Here is a 27,986-nt window from a genome sequence, read left to right as displayed (position 1 = left end):
CGATATTACGTAGGTCAAAATTTTTGACGTAAGAGAACTGTCAAAACATTAGAATGTGACTTTTCATGACTGCCATGTTTATTATAAACATGGCAATAATGAAAAGTCACATTCTAATATTTTGACAGTTCTCTTACGTCAAAAATTTTTACCTACGTAATATCGCTTTTGTAGGAAAAATACTATAGCTTCAGCTGCAATGCTATTTAAACGGGATTAATTTTTTTCAAATCCTGAAAAAACTAATAAGTATGTTTGAAAAATTTAGACGCAGAATAAAAGATTACGTTCTTACCGAGGGCCGAAAGTCTCTAAAAACTTCTGTAATGTTTATTTTAATGAGTAACAGGGGTAAAAATCTAAGAGAAAATGTAGTGTGATTTTGAATTTCAAGTATCTCGTTCAAAAGTAACTTTTTATTTATTCTAAAGGACTTTCGGTCCTCGATAATAAGATAGTCTTTCATTCTGCGCTTAAATTTTTTTAAAATATTTATTAGTTTTTTCAGGATTTGAAAAAAATGGACATCATGTCCGTGGTGATATTTTCCAAATCGAATATGATGCCAAGACAGTGATAATTTTAAATATTTGGCATGGCATTGGAAATATGTTGAGTTGTTGATTAAATAATATCGATAGTGTATATAATAAATTATCGATTTAAAACTCGAACTCAATAAAAAGTTAATTGTTTGTTATTTATTTTACAATCCAAGCAGAGAATTGACCAGGATATATTCTGTAATCCAAGTATTTTGTTGATAAAATGTTCAAAATTGTAAGCGTCCCATAGTAACAATATATTATTAAAAAATCACCTTAACAATTTTCTTCTTTTCTCGATTGAGTATTAGTTTTTGTTGTACAGTATATAAATTATTACAATCACTGAATACATAATTAGTGAAAAATTATCATATTTATTAACTGAATTAATAATTTGCAAATATAGAAGTATAGTCCGTTCGCTAAACTCAGACTCAACTGGCTAGTGATTTAAACTAGTAATTTTGCCAATTTGATAAAATTGACAAAAAATAATTACTAAATAGTTAATAATTACTAAATATTTAGTAATTTTGCAAATGTTGTCAAAATTGGCAAAAAACAAAAAAGTTACGTACTAAAATCATTAGCCATTTGCGTCTGAGTTTAGCAAACCGACTATAACATTTATCCAAGAACATTCAAAAGCCATCCCTTTAAAGTTAATGATGACATTGTCAAGTAGTAATGTTTACATATCCATACCAATGAGAATTTTACTAGATGCATTTTGCCGTGTAAAGACAGAAAAATAGGGATAGCCGTAAAATATTTGCGAATTATGTACCGATGGCCTTAATAGTACAATTTGCTCAATTTGAAAAATTAATTTTAAAAAACTAACAGACGTCTGACAGATGCTTCAAAACTTCCGTAAACAATTAGGTCAACAATGGTTACTAAGGTCCGTAATATACGATGTATTAAAGGTTTTTTAAAAGTTGTTCTGAAGCTATTTTCTTGTGGCATTTTTATAATCAAGTATATTTAAATGGGAAATAAGCCACAATTTTACCTAAAAATGATTTTATTAACGTTTCGACGCCCAAGTCGGGTGTCGTTGTCAAAATACAAAATAATACTAAATAAATAAAAATGTTGTTGCTTAGTAAAAAATTCTTCTAATAATTTATTTAATCTGACTCGTTTATATCGGCAATTCAGACACGTATTATACATTTTAAAGTAGACGACTTTAAAATGATATTGCCAATATTGATGAGTTGCGTTCCTGGGACGACTTTACTAAAAGACAGTTCATTCGATTACATGAAATCAATCCCAACTCAAGAATATCATCAATATTGGCAATATCATTTTAAAGTCGTCTACTTTAAAATGTATAATACGTGTCTGAATTGCCGATATAAATGAGTCAGATTAAATAAATTATTAGAAGAATTTTTTACTAAGCAACAACATTTTTATTTATTTAGTATTATTTTGTATTTTGACAACGACACCCGACTTGGGCGTCGAAATGTTAATAAAATCATTTTTAGGTAAAATTGTGGCTTATTTCCCATTTAAATATACTTATTTTTTAAAAGGTTTTTTAAAATTTAGTTTAAACTGTATTATTGCATTTTTAACACGTTTGTAGAAAAAATGATTGAATGATATACGTGTTAAAAGTACATGTTTAAGGCACTCATGTGAATTGCAGAATGAGCGAAGCGAAACCTTCACATGCGTGCCTTGAAATTGTATTTTTAACATTTATATCATAAATAACTATTAGACGTCCATAAAATTCAGCATTGCATATAATACTTCTAAAAGGCACAGCATTCTGTTATACTATGAATCCTTAGCAATAATATTCCTTATAATAACGCCATTTTACATAAAGAAAAGTATGCCGCAAAGCCCTGCATCATTCAAGTATCCTTTCAAATTGAATCTGCGTCAATTTCTGACATACCTACAAGGTTGGGATACAGTTAGTATGGAACCGAATAAATATATCTTTGAACCGAAAAGGACAAAACTTACTACATCTGAATTCTTCTTATTCTAATGGGGCTCAACCCTTTGGGAGTCTTGGCCTGCTTAACAATGTTCTTTCATTGACATCTTTTACAGGGTCTACCTCCTGTCCTATTTTCTTGGGTCTTCCATCTCTGGATTACTTCCACAGCTCGAAAATTGCAGGACTTTTTGTGTCCATATGCGGTTGATTAGTTTATGGACACGTTTCCATAGCACATTTCCGCCTTTTTTTATCAGCTATGCAGTTATTCTATACGTGCAAGGTGATTTGTTATTTTTTAGATGTTTCATGACGTTTATATTCCAATGTTGCTTGCTCAACTAGTTGTTCTGCTGTGTGGTGAATTATTTCTTTAGAAGAGTTACCTTAGGTACCTACAGGGTTGGGATACAGTATGGAACCAAATAAATATCTTTGAAATGAAAAAGCCGAAACTTGCTACTAAATTAGAAATACATCTGCCAGAATACACAAAGCCAAATCTAAATTAGAATAACATTTTTTTTTCATTTGAAAAACATAAAGGGTGTCCAATTTAAATTTAATTACTTGAAGGCATTTCTGAAAAAAACCAGAAGTAGAGCAGTAACAAAAAAATTGGCTCAGATGCCTTATATGTCATTCTATATGCATTCAATATCTATTTTAGTTTAGTGTTTTAGAGCTTGAATAGTTTTTTTTTTGTTTGAAAAATATTTAATTGGTTTTATACTTTACCCTAACCCTATATTATAAATATATTCAGTATTTCTTTTATTTTAATTCCTTATTTTTCGTTTCAATTTTCTTTTTATTTTACATTAAAAATTTAAATTCTTCTTCATTTCGTCCGTTTATTATGTTATGACTTAAAAAAAATTTAATACATTTTAGTGCATTAAAAATAGATACTAGTACCTACTTGGAATGACATTATCAAGATACCAGCCTATTATGGCATACAATACTATATCGACCATTATCATAACCAAACTGCCACCAAAAGGAACCCCCGAACCATGGTTATCCCACATATTACTGAAGTCTAATCCTTTTCCTTGAATATCTGATATTGCTACCTAGAAAATTAAAAAACGATTAATAGATACAATCAGTAAACAATTTTGTACAAGTCAAGGAATGGCCCTTTAAATTTCCTTTAACTGACATTCTCAAATTTATTCAATGTGGTAAAATTTCATGCTCTTTAAATAGAACAGAGACTTTATAGAAATTGCAAGAGGAGCATTTATGAAACTTAGATCTATTCTGAGCAACTCTCAGCTGAACTTACAACTAAGAATCAGGTTCCTAAAATGTTATGTGTATCCTGTATTAGTATATGGATGTGAAACCTGGATCATGAAGGTTAACATGATGAACAAATTAGAAGCCTTTGAGATGTGGTCGTATCGTAGAATGCTCAGAATATCTTGGTTTCAACGCATTTCAAACAGAGAAGTCTTAAACAGAGTAGGTCAAGGCGAAGGTAACTTAATGAAGATGATAAAAAAGAGAAAACTTGAATATCTGGGGCATATAATGAGAAGTAGCAGATACAGGATGCTGCAGTTAATACTCAATGGAAAGATCGACGGAAAAAAAGGAATTGGTCGAAAGAAATATTCATGGCTCCGAAACCTTCGTCAATGGACTGGCGTATCAGCAGATCAATTGTTACATGCCGTACAAGATCGAGAACGATATCGGCAAATTGTTATGGAAGCTACCCACGCCTAAAAATTTGGGCACAGTACTTAAAGAAGAAGATGTAGAACAGTGCATTTAGCACAAAATAAATCGATTTTTAAATCCAGTAACTAGAAAATGTTTGCAGTACATAATATACAGGGTGTTTGGTAAAGAATGGGCCATAGCTTAACCTCAGCTTCCTGAGGTTAAAATCCTGCTGACCAAGATATAGGAGTTAAAATAAATGGCACTTTAATAAACAATTTGAGATACGCTGATAACACAGTATTAATAGCAGAAACCCCGGAAGATCTCCAAACACTGATAAACAGAATAGTAGAGTGCAGCGAAAAGTTCGGTTTATCACTTAACATAAAAAAAAAACAAAAATAATGATGGTGTCGAAATCTCCACAAAATTTTTCTGACATAACCGTACATGATCAAAGAATTGAGCGTGTTAGAAAATATAATTACCTGGGAACTGTGATTAATGAAAACAACGACAACTCTGAAGAAATCAAGATCAGAATAGAAAAAGCTAGAGCTACTTTTACCAAAATGAAAACAGTTTTATGTGGAAGAGAGCTAAGTTTAAATCTTAAAATTCGCCTGATGAGATGTTACGTGCTGTCAGTTCTTTTCTATGGAATGGAAGCTTGGACACTGAAAAAGATCGATACAAGAAAAATAGAAGCATTCGAGATGTGGATGTACCGCAGGATACTGAGAATATCGTGGACAGAGAGAGTGACAAACATGGAAGTGTTGCGAAAGATGCAGAAAGAAAAAGAACTTGCGCTTACTATTAAAAAGCGCAAACTGCAATACTTGGGACATATAATGAGGGGACAAAAGTACCAGCTACTACAATTAATTATTCAGGGAAAAATAATAGGTAAAATATCCATTGGCAGAAGAAAACATTCATGGTTGAAGAATTTAAGAGATTGGTACAAGTGCAGCAGCTGCCAATTATTTAGATCTACGGTATCAAAAATACGCATAGCCTTGATGATAGCCAAACTTCGGAACGAGGACGGCACCTGAAGAAGAGAAGACCTTAGTACAAAGTTTATAATAACCGAGATACAGTGTGTCAAATTTAAACTTTGTTTTTATTTATTATTGAATATTTCCTGACAGTCATGAGATATCAACACGAAATTGAGTATGTGGGGGTTTTTTGGGACGAGAAAACTAAATTCCCTACCAAAAATTATGTGTTGCCCAGAGGGCGCCACATACGCCTTTCAGCACTCATTTAATAACCGCGACTTTTACCCCCTTATAACTACCCTCGTCCCCCACTCTGGTTTCCGCCTCTGGGGATATTACTTAACTATGTCATGGTCGACTTATTCCCAAATTTTGGTGCACTATCTCAATCACGAACGTCGCAAAAAACCTCTTATATTTTTTATATTCACCCCTACCCCCACCCCTTTGTCGGACACGCAGCGTTCGGCCCCTAGAGATTTTACTTAGTTACGTCATGACCTACTTTTTCCCAAATTTTAGTGTACTATCTCGATCATCAGCGTCACAAAAAAAATAATAAAAACTGCGACTTTGACCCCTTTTAACTACCCTCGTCCCCCACTCTGCTTTCCGGCCGTTGGGGAAGTCATGTACACAACTAATTCAACATATCGCCGTATCGTTTTTCCATATTACTTATCACGCATAAAATCCGCTCCAAGCTCTTAGACTAATAGAAAAATTGGTACAAATGCATAGTTGTATTTTAAAGTACATAAAATGCATTTAAAATGCATAAACATATCAAAATGCCAGTGTATTAAATGTCAAATTTTGTTTTGCGCTGGGGTTTTTGGGGTCACTGAAGACCAAATTAATGAAGACCAATTATGACTAAAGTGATCATCAGAACCTACCCTTGGTGCACTTGGTGCCCAAAAACCAGTCAAAGTCCAGAAGGTAACATTAAACGACATGTGAATTGTGTTTAAATTAGGTACTAACCTTAGCGTTAAGATTTTTGATATTCTGACGGACTTGATTGTTTTTACTAATACCTGGTACCTTGTACCTTGGCAGAGTAGTGGTGATTTTTGTTAATTGTTCATAGCCTTTGGTCTATCTTATCTCTACACCACAACTGTTTTTCTTCATATTTTTTCTTTGTATATATTTCTTATTTATAAATTGTATAAAATATTTATTATAAATATATTTGTCGTTAGCAATATTGATTTTTAATTCATTCTCTACTAACAGTGTATTGCCGGTTCGGAATAAGAATTACGTATCTGCAAAAATTTAAATTTCTCAGGAGAAACAAAAAACGATTTTTAAATATTTAAAATAGGCATTAAATGAGGAGAAATCATTTAGGAGCATCGGTATGGCGTTTATTCTTACAATTATGGCTTTTCTTTTTATCCCTGTTGGTTCTAATTTCATTATCTTAACTTAATCCCACCATTTTTAACCCTTTTTACAGTTACGTCATTCTTCATTTAAAAAATTTTTATAGTGATTAAATAAAGAGTAACCGTCCGGAGCATCGGTATGGCATTTACTCTTACAATGATGGCTTTTAGTTTCATCTCTATTGGTTGGAATTTTATTATCTTAATTTAATCGCCCCATTTTTATCCCTACCTACAGTTGCGTCATTCTTGACCTGAAAATTTTTTTGTACAAAAGAACTATTTTTAAATATTTAGTATGCCGTTTATCCTTACAGCGATGGCTTTTATTTTAATCCCTATTGGTCCAAATTTCATTATCTTAATTTAGTCACCCCATTTTCAACCCTAGTTACAGTTGCGTCATTATTCATCTGAAACAAGGTCTAAAATGGTTCATATTTCAATAACGACGCAACTAACCTATAGTGGCTCAGCACATAGTTACAATTCTGTCGCTATGGTATCATCTGTATACAGTAGATATATTAGAAGTTATTACGCAATACGTCAATTCTGTTTCCGGATCGGCGATATGATGTAGCAAGACAGGGTAAATAGTGAGTGTTTTTTGAAGTTATACTTCTTTAGGCGCGATTGAGAGTAAAATTTTATAATTCTGCGCGCATGCGCACACAGACAGTATGGCGTTTAGTTGCTAAATCTTTCAAGTTATGTACAGTCCGTCTAATTTACTTACCGTTTCACGTCATTATCTACGCCAGAGATCTAAGTTGACATAGTTGCCAAAGTATAAAAATCCTGAATCCATTTTAAAATTAAATAGATCACATAATTATTGTAAACGTGGATTATACAACAAAACAAATTAATATTCAATGTAAATAAATAAAAACTTAAATAGAGAACAAGAATTCAGTTATAATCATTTAAGATTTGCAGTGCAAGCGTTTTTGCACTGCATTGTTAATAATTATTAAAAAACGGCTCCGAACTCTTAGGAGAAGCCGATAGGTTTCTTTGTATATGTCTACAATAATAACTAAAAAAGTTGTCAGATACCTCTATTATTCAAAGTCGTGATAAAATTAGGTGAAATTTATATTTTTATAGTAGAGGATCTTTTTATAGTAAAGTAAATAATAAAAACAGTAAATATAATAGAACAGATACTTATAGTAAAGAATATAAACAAATATGAAGTGTCATCACCGCAACTGTCAAATAAATGTTACCAATTTATTCTAAAATGTCACCTTCGTTCGATTACAGTTACAGTGTGTTCCGAAAAAATGTGCTTCATAAAAACGCTTTATAATCCATTTATACATATTAAATGAAACATATTATTGTGTATTTCTTTAGGTTAACATTAATAGAAATCTTCGAATAATATTTCTATGCGTATACAGTACGTAAATCGTTCAGCTGGACATAGGGAATATACATTGAGAGAATTGTGGCAACTGCGCTAACCTGTGTTAGTTGAAGCTTCTGTTCGAGTACGGGTTCTTGGTGCGATAGAGCTGTTAGAACGAATAGAATGAATTGGTTTTGAAGCAAGGCTGTCCATAAATAAATCAAAAACAAAGTTTACTTTAACTAATTTTTAAAATATTTTTTATTAAAACATTAATTTCAAAACAGTTTTCCCATTCCCTTAGGCCAAAAATATTTAGCTACTACATTGTCATATTTTGACGTTTATTTGGATCTGTCGAAATGAGTTGTCAATTTTGAGGTTAATTCCCCTTAATGCTAACAACCATATTGATATCGAGAGAGCTCAGTTGCCACAATGATCTCAATATATTACAATGTATGTATTCATGTACCTAAATATATACAATGTATGTTTCCTATGTCCAGCTGAATGATTTACGTACTGTATATTAAAATATGTCTAGTGGCTGTAATTCCAGTGTACTCGGCAAAATGATTCTAAAAAAGAATACACCTACCGCCAAGTATTTCGTGTTTGTATCATGCGACGTCGCAGGCTATGACGCGGATGACGTGCAACGGTTAGTAAATTAGACGAAGTATATAAATATATTAGTGCAAGAAAAGGTGTGAGAAGAATATATTAGTGTTTTTAGTAAATATATTTATTATAATTTTTGTGTCTTTGGATTTGTCTTCCTCAGGATTAAGATGAGTATTATTAAAACATTTTATTGTATATTTATTATACTTCACCTTGTCTGTTTGTTACCGTGAATTGTCATTAGGTACGTCAGAACCGATACAGACAGAATCCTCCTAGCGTATTTGGTATAGCATTCGGCTAGAGATCGAGAGGTCTTGAGTTCGAATCCGGAGCAATCCTATACTTTTCTTTTATTTTTTTGAAAGCGGTAAGCACAAAATTAGTTTGGTGTTTAAAAAAAATTAAAAAAACTGTTTAAAGTATATTTATTTTTAAGAAATCATATAATAGAAGTATAAAACTCCTTACGTACGTACAAAGTACACACACATTCTTGTTTAGTATTTCAGCTTATTTTATCAAGTGTAATTTGTTTCTTGTTGTTTATTTCATATTTGTGTATAACATTTCATTATCGAATGTCTTTGTCGTTCTATCTCAAAGCCAAACTTCCGTGTAGTATAGTTAACCCGAATTCTTTCTTGAGATTTAGTCTCTTTGGCCATTTAATTTGTTCTTCTAAGCTAGGCAATTCTGTATTAGTCTGCAATAACTTCTCTCTTATTATTTTTTAAATTTGTAAGTCCTTACTCATTCCAAATCATAATACCCAGCGTATTGTGTAACAAATTTAACTCATACCATACCCTGTTTGACCAGGCGTTTTGTGACTTAAATATAATTCACATTAACATTGAGACTGTTAACGAGCCCGAAGGCAAAAACAAACAAAAATAATGTGGCGGTTAATGTGTTAATCTGAAACTACGCATTCATCTTAGCTTAAGACAATACTGATGAATATTTCGTTATACTTTAGAATAATTGGTAATAAAATTTTATTAAATTACCCCCTCTGTAGCACAGTGGTAAGAGTGCCTACCTTTGGATCGAAAGGTGTGAATGGTCGTGAGTTCGAATCTCACCAGGGTCAGGAATTTTTCGTTTATTATAAATTAGTAAATGAAAATAGTTTCGGTCCTTGTGCGTTCGGAACTCACCGGAGGGACCGCAGACGTTCGGATACAATTAGCGTCTCTTTGCAAAAACAACGACGTCAACTTTGCAATAACAAGACACTTACCCAACACACACACTACACATGACAGTAGGTACCTAACTGCAAAAATTCACCGTACCTACCATGCCAATGGCCATTAGCTGTTGTCGATGCATTAGCTAAATAAAAAAAATTATTAAATCTACATACTTACTTTATCAAGAGCTGATGCAAATCCAGCCGGACTTAAAAGGGACAGTGCCCATAAATATTGAGGATGTTTACCGGAGACAATTTGCTCGACGAAATATAAAACAATTATTAGTACCAATATAAAGGAACTTAGTACTCCAGCCGTCTAAAAATTAATGGTTACTTATTATTACACATACACACAGATTTTCTATATTTAAATATCTTCAATTTTATTCGATTTAATTCGATTTTATTGGCTTTAGGTTTGGTAATAATAGCTTTTTTTTAAGACTTGCAGTTTTTGAGTTATTTATGAAAAACAAAACCGCTTTATATTTTCACGAAAAGTTAAAATTTTCGATAGTTAATAACTCAAAAAAATAATTTATAATAACTTGATTTAACTGATTTTAATTATAATTTGTTCCTCTATCGATTTGTGGGGTAATTTTTAATAAAATAAATTTCACCCACGAGAAGGTCCGACAGGAATTAAAACTAGACCATATATCTACATATCGACCAACATACTGGCCAACAGATCATCGAAAAATACGTGACTGCCTAGATTTCTTTATTTCAGAAGGTTTTGCACAAGGATACCTAGACATACAGTCAAATTTTGATATTGCCTCTGATCATACACCAGTAATTGCTACCATTAACTCTTCATTGGTATTCAAAGAAAAACCAATAACCTTATGCAATAATAAAACTGACTAGGATCTATTCCGGGATAAAATTGATGAAAAGCTAAACCTAACTATATGCTTAAAGAATGCAAAAGAACTCGAAGATGCGGTGGAGTACTTCACAACACTGGTCCAAGGGGCTGCATGGGAATCAACCCCTACCACAATACCAAAGCAAAAACAAGTAAACTGCCCCTTAAATGTCAGAGAGATGATTAACGAAAAGAGAAGACTAAGAAACACATGGCAAAGAACAAGGCATCCAGATAGTAGACGAACATACAATCGAGCTGAAAAGAAACACTTAGGGGACTTAAAAATAAATACTTCACAGAATATCTACAAAATTTATCACCGGCATCCGATACTAACTATAGTTCCTGGAAAGCCACAAAACGCCTAAAACAGCCACGAGATCAAATCCCACCAATTAGAAAATCTGATGGTACCTGGGCCAAAACAGATGGAGAAAAGTGTAGAAGTTTTCGGCAGATATTCTGAGAATTTATTTCGACCATTATCACCTGCAAACGGAATTAACACTAGAAGCACCAGAGCGGTCATTTTGACTGCTTTCTATTTTTGACACTCTGTTTTACTCATTCATAGTTATTTTAGAAACTTGATAATTTATGACTTTTCCTAGATCTATTTGAATATTATAATTTCTCATTTACAGCTACTTACCGGAATTACTTTTTAAGATATGCTAATGTCTACCTAGAAGCACCAGAGCAGTCATTTTAACTGCTTTCTCTTTTTGACCCTCTGTATTACTCATTCATATTTATTTTACCAAATTTATAATTTGGGACTTTAATTATTTATTTTAGGATTATAATTTCTCTTTTACACGTACTTTTACAGTATAATTACATTTTGAATATAGTTGATGCCTACCTAGAAAAATGGGGTAGTAATTCTGGTATTCATTCTACAATGTATTCTACTTTTTGTTTTAATTTTCTGGGAAGTTTTTACATATTTTATGTATAAAATGCATCGAAAACATTTGTTATTAGGTAACTTGAGTATGCTCTTTGCAAGTGCGTGCTCAATATGTATTTTGATTTTTCATTGTGATCTTTCTCTTTTCTGCTGTTATCATGTCTCGTCGATATTTGACTGAGCAATAACCATTGGAGTGGTTACAGAATTTGTCAGATAATAAATGTAAAGTAGAGTTATGTGATGAACATGTATCCAATAATAAAGATGACGAGTATGTGCCTGATCAAGTTGATCAAGGACATTCATCGGGTAGCGATTCTGAAGATGAAGTTGAGATTGATGAGATGCTTAGTACTTCTGCTTCAACTTCAAATGCAGACTTCAATACTTCTTCAGGAATTATTACCAATCGGGTAAGAGGAATTCGCGGAAGCAGTTTAGAGAATTCCTCCATCGACACCATAGGATGGGAGTTACTTTACAATAACGCTAGTACACGGTTAGCAACTATATTATATTAGTAGCTTTTATTTATGTATTCACGTAGGTATATAATATTTTTGAACATATTCTTCTTTTTGATGTGCCTATCCGTGATGAATGTTGGCGACCATCATGGCAATTTTTACCTTATCCGCAGGATTTTCTTCTTCCTGTGCCCCGTTTTCCAAATATTTTTCCTTGCAGGATAGCTTCTAGAAGAGTATTATCTGGATTCATTTCGCGTAATGTGTGAAGTAGTGTAACTTTCGTGATGTGATGGTGGTCAGTACCTCTCGGTTCTTCTACATTCTTCTGAGGACCTCCTCACTTGTGACTCGGTCAGTCCACGTGATTTTAAGTATTCTCCGATATAGCCACATTTGGAATGCTTCCAATATTCTGCACATACCTTTGTTCAAGGTCCACGATTCAACACCATAAAAACAACAGAGAGAAGACAGGAAAAAATGAAAAAATGTGAAATTTGTCATATTTATACATATTATGTAAATAAAATTGGTGTGGATCTTGTACAAGCAAAATTGAAAAATTTTGCTATGCATAAATTGTGCTTAAATAACTAAACAATTTATTTAAATTAATTAAATATGTCTTTTATTATTAGTTATTAACTCAATATAGGTTTTTTTTATCAAGTCAAAAAGAATCCAAAAACGGCTGGCCACAGAAAATTCTAATACCCGTCATTTTGACCGCTGCGGTGCTTTTCTAAGTATGCAGAAATTCTGGTGCTTCTAGTGTTAATGACGACCAAATTTATGCATTCCTTGAGGAAAACGATCAACAAATGGGGCCTATTAAAAACTTTGCAATACAAGAAACTTACGACGTTATAAAAAATCATTTAGACCCCAAGAAGGCACCTGGAAATGACCTGGTCAAATATCGGCCAAATATTAAAAGAACTCTCGAGAAAAGCGGTGGTTCTGTTGAAGCAACTCTTCAACGCAGTTCTAAGACTAAATTACTTCCCTACAAAATGAAAGGTAGTAGAAATCATATTAATTGATAAACAGGGAAAACAGCCAAATGAACCTAGCTCCTATCGACCAATCAGTTTACTACCATCCTTGTAAAAAATAATGAAAAAGTTACTGATGAAGAGACTGATGAAAACTTTCGCAGCAAAATGCTTAATCCCAGCCTATCAATTTGGATTTCGTCAAAACCACTAGACAGTAGAACAAGTGCATCGTGTTGTTAACACAATTATCAAAGCATTCGAAGATGAAAGTTACTGTGAATCAGCTTTTTTGGATGTTAGCAAAGCCTTTGACTAGGTGTGGCATGAGGAACTCTTTTACAAATTAAAAAAGCAGCTACCAACAACAATATATTTGATTCTAAAATTCTACTTAGAAGAACGATACTTCATAGTCAGATATGAAAATGAAGTAACTAAATTATGCATCATCAAATCAGGAGTCCCACAAGGGGTGTCTTAGGTCCAGTCTTGTACCTACTCTTAGCGGCTGATCTGCCATGTACTGATGACACAGTCACCTGTACATTTGCGAATAACACAGCTATATTAGCAGTAAACAGAAATCCTGAAGTATCAGCGACAACACTACAAACCAGCCTCAACTATATAGCAACGTGGGCAAGAAAATGGCAAATTACAATAAATTAAAGTAAACCTGCACACATAACATTTAAAAATGCCATGGCGAAATGCCAAGCATCACATTTAACAATGAACGAATACCTAAAGAATACAGCGTAAAATATTTGAAAATACAGCTGGAAAAACATATAACCTGGCGCACCCACATATGGAAAAAAGAAACCAGCTGGATACTAAATGGAAAAAGCTGTACTGGCTACTTGGCAGAAAATCACAATTATCATTGCGGAACAAATTACTAGCGTACAATACTGTTCTCAAATCAGTATGGACCTATGAAATCCAGTTATGAGGAAGAGTATCTAAATCGAACATTGCTATCATCGAGAGACTCCAGTCAAAAGCTCTGCGCAGTATAGAGTATAGTAGATGCTCCTTTGTTCGTAACACACCTAGACATTTATAATGATTTAGAGGTGCCAACGGTTACTGAAGTGACCAAACAGCTTAGCAAAAACTACCTAAGACGATTAGAGCAACATCCAAACACACTGGCAATTATTCTGCTTGACAACAATGTAGAAACCCAAAGGCTGAAAATAAGAACACTTTGGATCTACCATTCTAACAGCAATTGTACATAAGAAATTAATTTTAAATTGTGATAATTTATATCAATGTAATACTGTAAAGTTATAAATTTTTATTCTTTTTAACATAAACGTAAGAATGTAACAGTGCATACAGAGAGTGGATCATTGGTCAAACTCTCTTTCACGACATTGCATCAATCAACATGTATGCTTATTGTTACTGTATGATGTAAGAGATTAACATTATGCAAAATAAACATTAAACAAAAAAAACGAGAAGGGGTGGCATCCACCCGCAGGGTAAAAACGCAAGTTGGCACCATGTCACTTTGATTTCTAGAGTTATTTTCTAACTACTCACCAATTTTCATGCAAACCGATTAAGGTTCGACAAAATCGAAGATACATAATAGGTATGTTCCTTTGTTTTCTAGTGAAAAACGTCTGACCCCTACATCCAAAATAAGGCAAAAATTAAAGTAGGAGAAATCTTTACGTCTCCTACTTCGTATCAAAACAATAAACAAAATTACCTTGGCGAGGTAATCATGTTGATCCCGCCTTCGACAGCAGTTGCGGAGTCTTTCTATATTATATTATAAACTTACGTGCATAGAAATCGGACCACTTAAAAATTTGGTCATTTTTGATGTCTCGTGTTTCCTAAACCTGTTGGTCGATTTAAGTGAGTTTTTTAACATATTATAGCCTGATTCTTTAACAATATTGCTGTAATAATATTATTGCTAAAAAGGTAAACGTTTATTATATACCAGGTGGACGAATAAAACTGTGTTTTTTTTTGCAAAGTTCGCATCGCCCTGTGAAATATTCTAGCATTTATAAAATACTGAAATTAAAACCCAACTACAGCTTCAGGTTTTCTTAATATTTTGTTTTTTGATTCATTCGCTTATGTTGGATAATAAAAAAGTTAGGTACTTAACAACTAAACATGTTCTTCATCAATACACGGTGTTTTTAAATAAGCGCGACAAACTTTTGAGGGCCATTTCTGCATAAAAAAATAATGACAGTTTGCTGTATAAACGTATGTTGAATTTTTTCTTACAAACTGACGATTTATTTACTGCTCTAAAACCAGTTAAGATATGCAAATGAAATTTGGTAGGTTTTAAGAGATAGTTATTGCCGATTTTTTGACATAAAATTAACAATTTTATATTCACCATTAGCGTGCATACGGGTAATATGATCGGTGATATTACCCGTATGCGAGCTAATGGTGAATATAAAATTCTTAATTTTATGTCAAAAATTCGGCAATAACTATCTCTTAAAACATACCAAATTTCATTTGCATATCTTAACTGGTTTTAGAGCAGTAAATAAATCGTCAGTTTGTAAGAAAAAATTCGACATCCCGTATCTCGGAAACGAAACATTTGCAAACATACGTTTATAAAGCACACTGTCATTATTTTCTCATGCAGAATTGCCCCTTAAAATTTGTCGCACTTATTTAGAAACAGCGTGTGTTGATGAAGAAGATGTTTAGTTGTTAAAGTACCTAACTTTTTTATTATCCAACATAAACGAATGAATCAAAAAGCAGAATATTAATAAAACCTGAAGCTGTAGTTGGGTTTTAATTTCAGTATTTTATAAATACTAGAATATTCCACAGGGTGATGCGAACTTTGAGCAAAAAACACAGTTTGATTCGTACACCCGGTATACAATAAAAATTTACCTGTTTAGCAACAATTTTACTACAGCGATATTGTTAAAGAATTAGGCTATAACATGTTAAAAAAATCACTTTAATCGGCTAACATGTTTAGGAAATACGAGACATCCAAAATGACCAAATTTTTAAGTGGGCCGATTTCTATGCACATAAGTTTATGTCATTGAGCCTACACTCGAAAGTGTGACATTAGAAAACAAAGGAACCGACCTAGGTTCACCTTCAGTGACTGCACTAAATGCAATTTTTTAATTCTTGTCTTACCTAAATTACACGTCACATTTTAATAGTACTTACCCTCGCTTTGTCGAAAAATGGTGTTAACATAAATGCAAACATAATGAGGGAAATACCATAGAGGACCATTAAGATGAAGATTAGTAGAAGGTTTACATGAACAAATACCTTGAAGGCAAATAACAGCAAAACGCATATTGTAGCCAAAAGAATTACAAAACATGCGTATATAATCAACCATGATAACCTTAAATCACAATAAATACAGTTTAGATAGAGAGCGTTTACTTTTTAATAAGATATACTACATTGAAGGTAGCGCTAAAATCGGTAACATTGCTTATTATTCCACTATAACTATAGTATCGATGCGTAATCGTCCATTGGCAGATGCAAACAAATATTTTAAATTAAATTTATTTAATTAAACAGTATTATTTTGTATTTTGACAACGACACCCGACTTGGGCGTCGAAACGTTAATAAAATCATTTTTAGGTAAAATTGTGGCTTATTTCCCATTTGAATGTACTTAAATATTTTAAGTTTTAAAATTACCAATTTACAAGAAGAACGGAAAGTAATACGATTGTTAAATTACCAGCAAGTGGTTATCTATAAAGCGGTTTCTCAAATTCTTTAAAAAGTTATTACTAAACATTTAAAATTGTTCTCGTTGGAACTTTACCGCGCTGAGCAGATGGGACGTGAATTATAAATTGTAAAATTCCCTCATCTTCCTTAGTCTCAGCATCCGTTATGGCTTGCAAATTTTAGAAGCCTCGGAGGTGTAACCAGAGAAGGTTCCCATTGTTTTCAGTCTGGTGGGATGTAGAGCAACATTTTTGATGTTGTTTTATGTACTATTAGATTGAAAACTTAGCCTTTTGCTAGCAGTTGCCGCTAGGGCATCCATGCCATTTCGTTCGTTGCAATTCATGACTGCACGCCGGGGTTTGTCCTGGTTGGGTCAGAGAGAGCAGCACATGTGCCTCCTGATGAGAGACTAATAAGTTTCGAAACCGGTAGAGGTGCTTGCAGCACTCTCTGATTGAACTAGAATATGATGCGGCTGTAGTCTCGTGTTGCAACGAAATTGAAAATGGTTATTCATTTTTGATTTAAAATTGTATTTTAACTGCTAAACATGTTCAAAATTTATCTACTCCACTAGTAATGGGTATGTTATTAAAATCACTTTATAAATTTTTCTTTTTCTCGATTATTATACGTTTTTATTGCATAGTATATAAATTATTTTAATCACTGAATACACAGTTAGTTAAAAACAATTCTGTTAATTTAATGAAAGAGTCCTTTAAGCAATTAACAAGTAAGGGTTTTGAAAACAATATTCAAAATCTAAAGTAATAGTGACCTCTATTTTGAAGATGAAATTGATTCTCTATGACTATATGCTGCCTACACTCTTGATCTTTACATGTCTACAAATTATAATAATATCCCATAGTTTGTTGAATGTGGTAAGCCGCCAGTGTTGATATTTTAAGTCCGTATATCTAATTGAAAATTGAACGAAGTGTATACAGGGTGATTGATTAGTGTGATATAGCTCAGTAGATCTGCTATAGCAATGGATAGCAATAAAAGTTAATAACAAAAATTGTAGCTAACTTTGAGCTTCATATTACAAAATTAGTTAGAATGTTACAGGGTGTTCGATAACATAGTGGCAGACCAAACGTATGCTTTTTTTTTAATAGAACACCCTATATTTTATTTTATATTCGAAATCTTCTTAACTTCCCCACTACAAAAGTATGTTATACAATTATTATGTTATATAGGGTATTGACAAAATAATAACCAATTTTATATGAAAATCTTAACAAGTTCAGCTCCCTGTATAAATAAAAATAAGCAAAACAGCAATGGTTTATTGATGCCATATTTTTTGTTTATTGTCAAAATTTTAAAAAATGGTTGATACTGCTAATTTTCTTTGTATCAAATACAGGGTGAGTCAAAACGCAATTACATTAGTTTCTCAGTAATTATAAATTGAACACCCTGTATTTTATATCACTATCGAAAAGTACAATTACCGTACTTTAATTTTTGTATAATTTTGCCTATGTCCAAATTTGTTAGTATTCGAGATATTTTCATTTTTCAGAGCAAATTATTAATAAGATATCCAAATTTTTCCAAATTGTAAGTAAACCTTGACTAAAATGTCTAAAACTGACGGATCGCCATAATTAATTATTGTTTGTGTATTGTATTATTGAATAGTTAAGAATGAATTTTACTGTTGATGAAATAATGGTAAATATGATCTGGAATTGGGGGAGTGCAATAAAAATGCGTTATTATCAGTAATAATTTATCATGAACGGTTCCCTAAAAGACGACAACCTAGAACAGCAAGCTTTGAAAAATTAAGGATTGGTTTTTAACCGCACTGGTTCAATTATGTATAAAAAACACTGGCAAACAAAAAAATACCGTAACAGTGGAAAACGAAATAACTGTATGGCTGGCAGTTACTGAAAATCAACACACAGGTATACGAAAAATTCCAAAGCAAACGAACTAATTTACTACTCTCTGTAAATAATTCGTGCAAAAAAACAGAATGCACCCTTACCGCATTCAATAGGGATGTTCACAAAAAATTAAAAAGTAATTTCAAACTTGTAAAACGATTAAGAAACACCCTAGGAATAATTGTCCAAAATTTCAACAAAATTGAAAAAGCCTTTCTATGCAAAATCTTTATTAGAAATCTAGCATTATTTTAAATTTCAAGAACGCTTCTCTATTGGCCTGACGTCACTAGTTGCATACCCCAAGCGCGCGCCATTCTCATAGTGTTATTGTTTACCTGTTTGGCGTTTCAGGTCATTTTATTTTGTTCTCTTCTTGAGTTTTATAGTGAATTTGTTTAGTTTAAAGTGGATAGACTGTTTGTAAGGACATGTTTTGGGTGGTACAAAAATAAACAAATTAAATGGAAGAAGGTTTTCAGAAAGCCGATTCGTACAACTACCGACTGTAGTGTAGATGTAACAACGGTGTATGATTTATTGGCATCTTGTAAAAAAATTAATCTACCACAGCTTTACTGAGTGTATATTCCATATAATTTTCCATGTCTTCTTTAAGCTAAAAAAATAGATGCTTAATACTCCACAAGAAAAAATAGAGAAAGTTGCATGCATTGTATGCATGCATATTGTATACATACATTGGCTGGTTATTGTTATTACCTTACCTTGGTTAGGTGTATTAAAAATATTTTTATTCTTCTTCATGTGCCTTGTCCGTTGTGGACGTTGGCTATCATCATGGCAATTTTAATTTCATTGCGGCGTTTCTGAATAACTCGATCGATTTTTGTCCAAATCATTGGCGTAAGTTTTTAAGTCATTAGTGTCTTTTCTTCCGGGTCCGCGTTTGCTCTCTATTTTACTTTGCGTTATCAGTTGGAGTATAGGATATTTATCATGCCCCATGAGATGACCGAAATATTTAAGACTTCGTTTCTTAATTGTAAAAGAGATTTCTTTTTGTTTTCCCATTCGACGCAATACCTGTACGTTGGTGTGGGTCGCCAGGATATTCTGAGGATACTTGGGTACACCCACATCTCGAATGCCTCTAGCTTTTTTATTAATGTTTCCATTATTGTCCAGGCCTCTGCACCATATATCAAGACCGGAAATAATAACATTTTAGCAGCCGCATTTTTAGTGAGTGAGATATTATGTCGCAATGGGTGAAAATATTTCTCATGCATGTTGTTAAATGTTGCTCTGTCCTTTTCAACTCTAGATCCAAGGTAAAAAATATTTTTGAACTTGGGTATTATACATTTTCATTTCAACCAATCTTTTCACTAAATTATTAATGATTTTAATATAATATAAAGTCATACCTACATTCACATGTAGTTATTTCAAGGTTTACTTTTACTGTATGTATTATTAGAATCTCGTTTTTAGGAATATCCCAGTTTAAGGAATACAAATTTGGGGTCCCGAAACTTTTTCATTTACTCCTTAAGGGGGTAGGTGCAAAAGCTTGGTCTAATGCTATTTAAGTTCATTAATTCTTTTCGAATTCTGAGAAAACTAATAAGTATTTTTAAAAAATGTAAATGCAGAAAGAACAATTACATTATTACCAAGGGCCGAAAGTCTCTGGAAAACTTCTATAATGTTTATTTTATTAAGTTAGTTCTTTAAGTTAGTTATTTTAAGTTCTAGCTGCAACAAACCATTTCTTTTTCTCTTTTAAATTGGCTGGAACGGTGATAAACATCTTGTCAGAACTGTTTTTTGATGTATTTACACAACCAGAAACAAAACACCACTTATTTGGCTTCATTTTTAATAATCAAATACGTAAAAAACTGCGCACATTCAAATACACTTCGTAAATAAGTATACAAAACTAGTCGTCGATCAAAGACGTTACGACTGCTGACGTCACAAACCGTAGCCTCGCTGCAGGGTACCGTTTTTCTAGCCTCCAAGAAAATCAACATTATGAACTCATTTATCTTAAAAAATATACATTTTTAAACAGTTTTATGATTGTTACGTTTTTATATACCTTGTAATCTATTGAATTTAACTATATTTAAAAATTAGTGAACATCCCTATTGTACCAAGAAATAATTCAGGAAAATTTTTAGTAAAGAGAATATTATTTTGTAAATGGGCCTTAGATAAAGTCAAATGACAGAGAGATTTCTTCGATAATATACGATTTGGAGATGAAGCTACGTTTCATAAAACCGGTTCAGTTAATAGGCATAACTTTATTATTAGGTTAGACACCTAATTAATAGTTTGCTCTGAAAAATGAAAATATCTCGAAAACTCACTTTGGGCATAGGGAATATCATATAAAATTAAAATACGGTTATGTTACTCTTTGATCATCATTATTCTCTCTGCCATATCCCTATGCGGGGTCGGCTTCCCTAATTGCATTTCTCCACACAATTCTATCTTGGGTCATATCAATGTTAATCCACTTTACCAACATGTCCTGCCTTATCGTCTCCCCCAGGTCTTCTTTGGTCTTTCTCTCCTACTCCTTCCAGGAATCTGCACTTCAGCTATTCTTCGTATTGGGTGACTAACGTCTCGACGTTGAACAGGACCAAACCATCTTAACCTATGCTCTCTCATTTTGGCATCAATTGGTGCCATACCTAGACTTCCCCTAATATACTCATTTCTAATTTTATTCTTCTTTGTCACTCCACTCATCCTTAAGCATTCTCATTTCCGTCACATGCATTTGTTGTTCCTCTTTCTTTTACACTGCCCAACATTCAGTTCCGTACATCATAGCCGGTCTTATGGCTGTTTTATAGAATTTTCTTTTCAGCTTCATTGGAATTTTTCTGTCACAACACACCACTCGCTTCTATCCACTTCATCCATCCAGCCCTAATTCTACTGCATGCATCTCCATCTATTTCTCCATTACTCTGTAATACCGAATCTAGGTACTTAAAACTATTGCTTTTCACAATCATTTCACCATCCAAAGATACCATTTTATTTGTAGTAACTCCATCTTTAAATGAACATTCCAAATACTGTCTTTGTCCCACTAAGTTTTAAACCTTTTTCCTCCAGAGCTTGCCTCCACTGTTCCATTTTATGTTCGAAGTCTCTTTCACTATTTCCTATTAACACTACATCATCAGCATACATTAGGCACCATGGAATAAGGACTAAGCACCGAGCCTTGGTACAGTCCTACTTTCACCTGAAATTTATCAGTCTCTCCCACACCTGTCCTAACACTAGTCATTACTCCTTCATACATGTTTCTAACAATCTTTGCATATTCGCCAGGGACTCCTTTCTTATTGAGTGCCCACCACGGAATCTCTCGAGGAACTCTATCATATGCTTTCTCAAGATCAATGAATACCATATGAGCGTTGGTCTCTTTATTCCTGTATTTTTCTATCAGTTGCCTTACAATGAAAATTGCATCTGTTGTTGATCTGCCTTGCATAAAGCCAAATTGATTATCGGATATTTCGGTTTCTTCACGTATCCGTCTATCAATTACTCTCTCCCATATTTTCATGGTGTGGCTAAGTAGTTTTATAGACCTGTAGTTTGTACATTGTTGTATGTTTCCCTTGTTTTTGTAGACAGGTATGGTATTCTTTGATAGGGATATAAAATACAGGGTGTTCCATTTAAAATTTCTAAGAACAGAATGTACTTGCATTTTGACTCACCCTGTATTCGATATAAAGAAAATTAGCAATATTAACCATTCTTAAAAATTTCCACAACCAACAAAAAAACATGCTACCAATAAACCACTGTTCTTGTGCTTATTATTATTTATACAGGAAGCTGAACTTGTTACGATTTTCATAGAAAATTGATTATAACTTTGTATATAGGTACCCTGACTACATAACAAACCTTTATAATATTTTTGTTATCGGCAAGTTAAAAAGATTTCGAATATAAAATGAAATATATGGTATTCCGTTAAAAAAACATAGGTTTATTCTGCCCCTAACATTCTAACGAATTTTGTAATGTGAAGCTCAAAGTTGGCTACAATTTATGTTATTAACTTTAATTGCTATCTATTACAATAGCGGATCGACTGAGCTTTGTCACACTTATCAATCACCCTGTATAATATTATAATCACCGCAATTCATGTAGCTTACCAGAACACTTTGTCCATCAATCCCATAAGTTTCATTCCTTCCTTAATCTTTTTCTCCTTTTCTCCAACTATTAAAATTATTAGATACGTAACGAATTGAGAAAGAGCTAGTACCATATAAATTGGAATTATAATGCGAATCATGTTTGCAAAATCACCAACAGTAGTTGCAGCTTTTGGGAATATTTCCAAAGATATATACGGTATATTATCTTGAGTTGGATTATCAAGCTAAAATAAAAATTAAACGTTAGAATACTTTAGACCTGGTTATCGACTACTAATAAACCAATATGACGAAGAAAAATTTATGAAAAATTTTCCTTAGATAATTTCTTTCTTAATAATCATGTAACAAGTAAAACAATGTGTTAAACATGAAGTAGGTATAATACTTAAACGACAACATTATTTAAAAATAAGGGACTGGAAATACTTATAGACTTTTTGGCTTTTGTTTAGGATTATCCTTTTTTTAATTTTTGACTTAATAATTTTGTTGGATGTAGGGATGAGAGGTTTTCTCTTGTGTCTTCACTGCACCTTTGAGTAAAAATGTATCCGAAATAAGGTGAGAGTATAATTTATTTGTGTTTATATCCTCTGTTCATGTAATTTATGAAGATATAATATTATCTGAAAGTTTCATTTCTTATTTCTATCTCAAAAAGTGGCTCCTTTACCATATTCCATCATCATCATTAGCTCTACAACCCAGGGTGGGTCTTGGCATGTTCCAGAATCAGCTTCCACTCCTTTCTATCCTTCGCTTTGGTTTTTCAATTTTGCAAGGTAAAGCTCAAAATTATAGCGTATATCCCATAACCCATTTTGGACAGCTTGTATATTAGTGCACCCTAATTTTTATGTGCGTATTTTGGCATCGGATCCGAACTCGACATGTTAACACCGTTGGCATATCCTCTATTTTTTCATACTATCACATTACATAAAGTTGTATTTAAAAAATAGTTTTGAAACACCAATTAAATAAAGTTTTTTATGTTGTTGTTTTCACCAATTTTGAAAAAATGTGAAAATATTGAATTATCCACGTCCATCTGTCTGTCTGTCTGTCTGTAAACTCAACTCCTCCGTCATTATACCAGGTAAAATGACAAATGAGGTGTCAAATGAAAGCTTATAATCCAAGGATGGTACTAAAGGTGAGAAATTTAACCTAGGCTGTCTGCCCGTCTATCCGTCCGACCGCAAATATAACTCCTCCGTCACTATACAGGTAGAATGACAAATGAGGTGTCAAATGAAAGCTTATAATCCAAAGATGGTACTAAAGGTGAGAAATTTGACATAGGCTGTCTGTCCCTCCGACCGCGAATATAACTACTCCGTCACTATACCAGGTAGAATGACAAATGAGGTCTCGAATGAGAGCTTATAATCCAAGGATGGTACTAAAGGTTGGACGGACAGACGGACAGATAGCCTAGGTCAATTTTATCACCTACCGTATCAGCTTTGCACTATAAACTTTCATTTTACACCTTATTTGTCTTTCTGCCTGGTATAATAGCGAAGGAGTCATATTCGCAGTTGGACGAACAGACAGCCTAGGTTAAATTTCTCACATTTAGTACCATCCTTGGATTATAAGCTTTCAATTGACGTCTCATTTTTCATTCTACCTGGTATAATGACGAAGGAATTGTGTTTACTGACAAACAGACAGACGAACGGACGGACGGATAGACGGACGTGGATAATTATTCAAAATTTTTACATTTTTTTAAAATTGGGTTCAATTTAAACGTTCTTATAAAATTATTCTATAAATCTTGTAGGTACATTTAACATTGATTGAAATTATAAAGGAAATAAACAAAAAAGATTGTGCAACACTGTGACGCACAAACATAAGATTCAGGATGTAGGTTACATAGGGTGCACTAATATTATACAACCTGTCCCCGGACGCCTTTATAGATATGTCTGAGCCACTTTTCGTTCAAAACAGCCTAACCGATCTTCATCACTTTTTATTATCGTCCACGTTTCTGACGCATACGTGAGGACGGGCTTGATTAGCCTTTCAGGGTTAACGTGCGGACTGTGAGTCCACGTGTCGAATTATTTGTCGATTTCTGACGATTAATTGCGGTCTCGGTAATGAGGTACTCGCTAACTTCAAGAAAGGGGACACTTTATTCAGGGGGCATGTGAGAGTTATCTGGTGCATTTAGTTGTGATGCTGTATCGAATTGCGGAGCGTGAGTCCGCAGGGTACCTAAGTTATAACAAATCTTCAGGTAAGATTCAATTATAAAATATTTTATTTCTAGGGCAAACAAAAATATAGTGTGATATACTGATTATGTCGTGTTATGTATATGTGATTGACATAAACTTTACAGATTTTTTAAATATCATTTTTGAAAAGAAAAAAGCATATCTTGAAAAGCTTCATGCAGAATTTCTCTCTGATTCTGCGCCAGAAGTTGAAGCTTGTCGATGACGATGCTAGTTTGGAAGGATATTTCGAAGAGACACTGTACCACCACGCCAACATGGAAGAAGAAATCATGGAGCCAATCTCAGAAGTCTTGGATGTTCCACAAAGAGTGCCTCATTTCATGAGGTGTATTGGCCATGAGCCGATGGGTAGAGGGGATTTGACAGCTTTCGCCAGCGCTGTTAGTGGCAGTTTTGTGCATTTATCTGATAAATTTAAATGGCGCGCCATGGGTAGAGGAGAGGGGATTTGACGGTTTTCGCCACAGCTGTTAGTGCAGCGTTGCCACATTTAGTAGATTTCTACTTTTTTGGTAGATTTTTGATATTTTTTAAAAAATTCTAGTAGGCAATATTTTTTAGTAGATTTTTGTTATATTTCAACATTTTCTTATGACTAAAATAAAATTTGCTTTTTAATAGTATTTACACCATTTCTAAATTAATTTTTAGACATTTTGTTACAATTTCCCAATGTCATTACCGAAAATAAGATTCAGGGGTGGGATTCTGTGTACCGACCGCTTTCTATCAATGTCAATATATTTGAATTTTTAGTTTTAATTCAAATATTTTCTTGTTTTACAAGTGTCACTTCAGCATCAACTAGCAAAACTAGAAAATAATTCAATAAAAGCTAAAAATTCAAATATTTTCACGACAATTGACATCGATAGAAAGCGAAGTGTAGATATCTACAGTGCACGGAATCTAGCCCCAGGACATAGATGATGAATATTAAACAGAAATGAAACTGGATTCTGGTGTAACAAACTTGCAGATTTCAAGTAGCAGTGCAATCAGTACCTATTTCAGGTATTATTGAAGAGTTCTGGGCTTGGATTCTATGCACTGTAGATATCTACATGTCGCTTTCAATCGATATTTGAACATCAAAATATTTGAATTTTTAGCTTTAATTGAATTATTTTCTAGTGTTGCTAGGTTATACTCTAATCGATGCTGAAGTTCCACTTAGTAAAACAAGAAAATATTTGAATTAAAACTAAAAAATTCAAATATATTGACATTGATAGAAAGCGATAGGCGTTAGCGATACGTACACAGAATCCCACCCCTGGTATTCGGTGGTCGGTGAGCCTGTTAGAAGCTAACGATGGAAAACTAAAATATCTAAGGCCCGGGCTTTTCACCTCCGAATAAAAGTTATTCGGAGGTTTATTTGACAGATTTACATGTAATCTGCCGGATAAACTTCCTAATAAATATTTATTCGGAGGTGAAAAGACCGGGCCTAATTATAATATATGTAACTTTGCACAACAACAAATGTTGTGTTTGCGTGTTTCTAATGTAAAATGCGAAATAATTGTTTGAAGAATGTGATCCAGATATGCAGATGTTAAAATCAGTGGATGACAAAATATTATATACAAATATTAAATATGAAACTGATAAAAATTAATTATAGTTGGTCATTTTGTTCCCCAGTTAAAATATAAAAAAGTTTGGTTTTTGTTTACAAACAGTCATATTAATTTCTAGTTAAACTCCCTCTGTGGCTCAGTGGTAAGAGCGCCTACCTTTGGATCGAAAGGTCCGAATGGTCGTGAGTTTGAATCTCACCAGGGTAGAGAATTTTTCGTTTATTATAAATTAATAAATGAAAATAGTTTCTATCCTTGTGGGATCGGTACCCACCGGAGGGACCGCAGACGTTCGGATACAATTAGCATCTCTGCAAAGACAATGACATCGACTTTGCAAAGTAACAAGACACTTACTCAACACACACACTACACATAAAGTCGACTTTACACTACATGATTTATCACGTGATTTATCATATGATTTTGCCCATGACGAGCCGCATGACAATGCTTATGATAAAACACATGCAATGCTTATGGCAAAATCATATGACAAATCACACAGTGTAAACATGTAAATTTTACTCCATGACCAAATCATATGACAAATCACATGATAAATCATGTAATGTAAAGTCGACTTAACACTAGCTACCTAATTGGTAAAATCCACTATACCATCATGGTACCATGCCAATGCCCATTAGTTGTCGAGGCATTAGCTAAATAAAAAAAATTTCTAGTTAGTCAGCTGTTATTTTTATTATAAAAAGTCATAAATTATATACAAATATATTAATAAAGTTTTATAGTATATTTTAGTTTTTGATAAGTAGATTTTAGTAAGCTAAACTTAACAGTAGATTTTCTAAATAAAATGTGGCAACGCTGTGTTAGTGGCAGTTGGCAGTTTTGTTTTGTGCATTTGATAAACTTCACAAACTGAAATGGCGGGTAATATGGATTTTTCAAAAAAGAAAACAAGATATTGCAGCTGTTGTATTGATTCATGTAAAAATATTGAATATAACAGTACTGGATGCAGTTATTATATTCGGAAACATTGCGTACATGTCCTGTATCAACTAAATCCTTTCCTTTTTTGGTGTTGCTGATTGAAATTGGATATCATGGGAAATAAGACTGAATCCAGTTTAATATTTATTTAATATGAATGTTTATATTATTATAATATAAACTTATTATTATTATTATAATAATTATAATATAAACTTATTATTATTATTATTATTATAAATATAAACTTATTATTATTATTATAATAATTA

General features: G+C 32.9%; 1 protein-coding gene across 3 annotated transcripts in view; it reads right to left on the bottom strand.

The window, feature by feature from the left end:
- The window catches only part of LOC126881333 (cholesterol transporter ABCA5-like), a 230,361-nt gene that overhangs the window by 112,293 nt on the left and 90,082 nt on the right, over nucleotides 1–27,986 (bottom strand). For all 3 annotated transcript variants that reach the window (XM_050645556.1, XM_050645555.1, XM_050645558.1), the window contains 4 exons: nucleotides 22,899–23,128; nucleotides 16,267–16,453; nucleotides 9,971–10,114; nucleotides 3,443–3,599 (listed from right to left, as the gene is read on the bottom strand). In XM_050645556.1, the coding sequence (XP_050501513.1) occupies nucleotides 3,443–3,599; nucleotides 9,971–10,114; nucleotides 16,267–16,453; nucleotides 22,899–23,128 (718 nt within the window). The remainder of the gene's footprint in view (nucleotides 1–3,442; nucleotides 3,600–9,970; nucleotides 10,115–16,266; nucleotides 16,454–22,898; nucleotides 23,129–27,986) is intronic.

The sequence above is a fragment of the Diabrotica virgifera genome, chromosome 3, assembly GCF_917563875.1.
Source record: "Diabrotica virgifera virgifera chromosome 3, PGI_DIABVI_V3a".
Taxonomy (NCBI): domain Eukaryota; kingdom Metazoa; phylum Arthropoda; class Insecta; order Coleoptera; family Chrysomelidae; genus Diabrotica; species Diabrotica virgifera.
The sequence above is the reverse complement of the archived record's forward strand: the minus strand, read 5'-3'. Positions and strand labels throughout refer to the sequence as shown.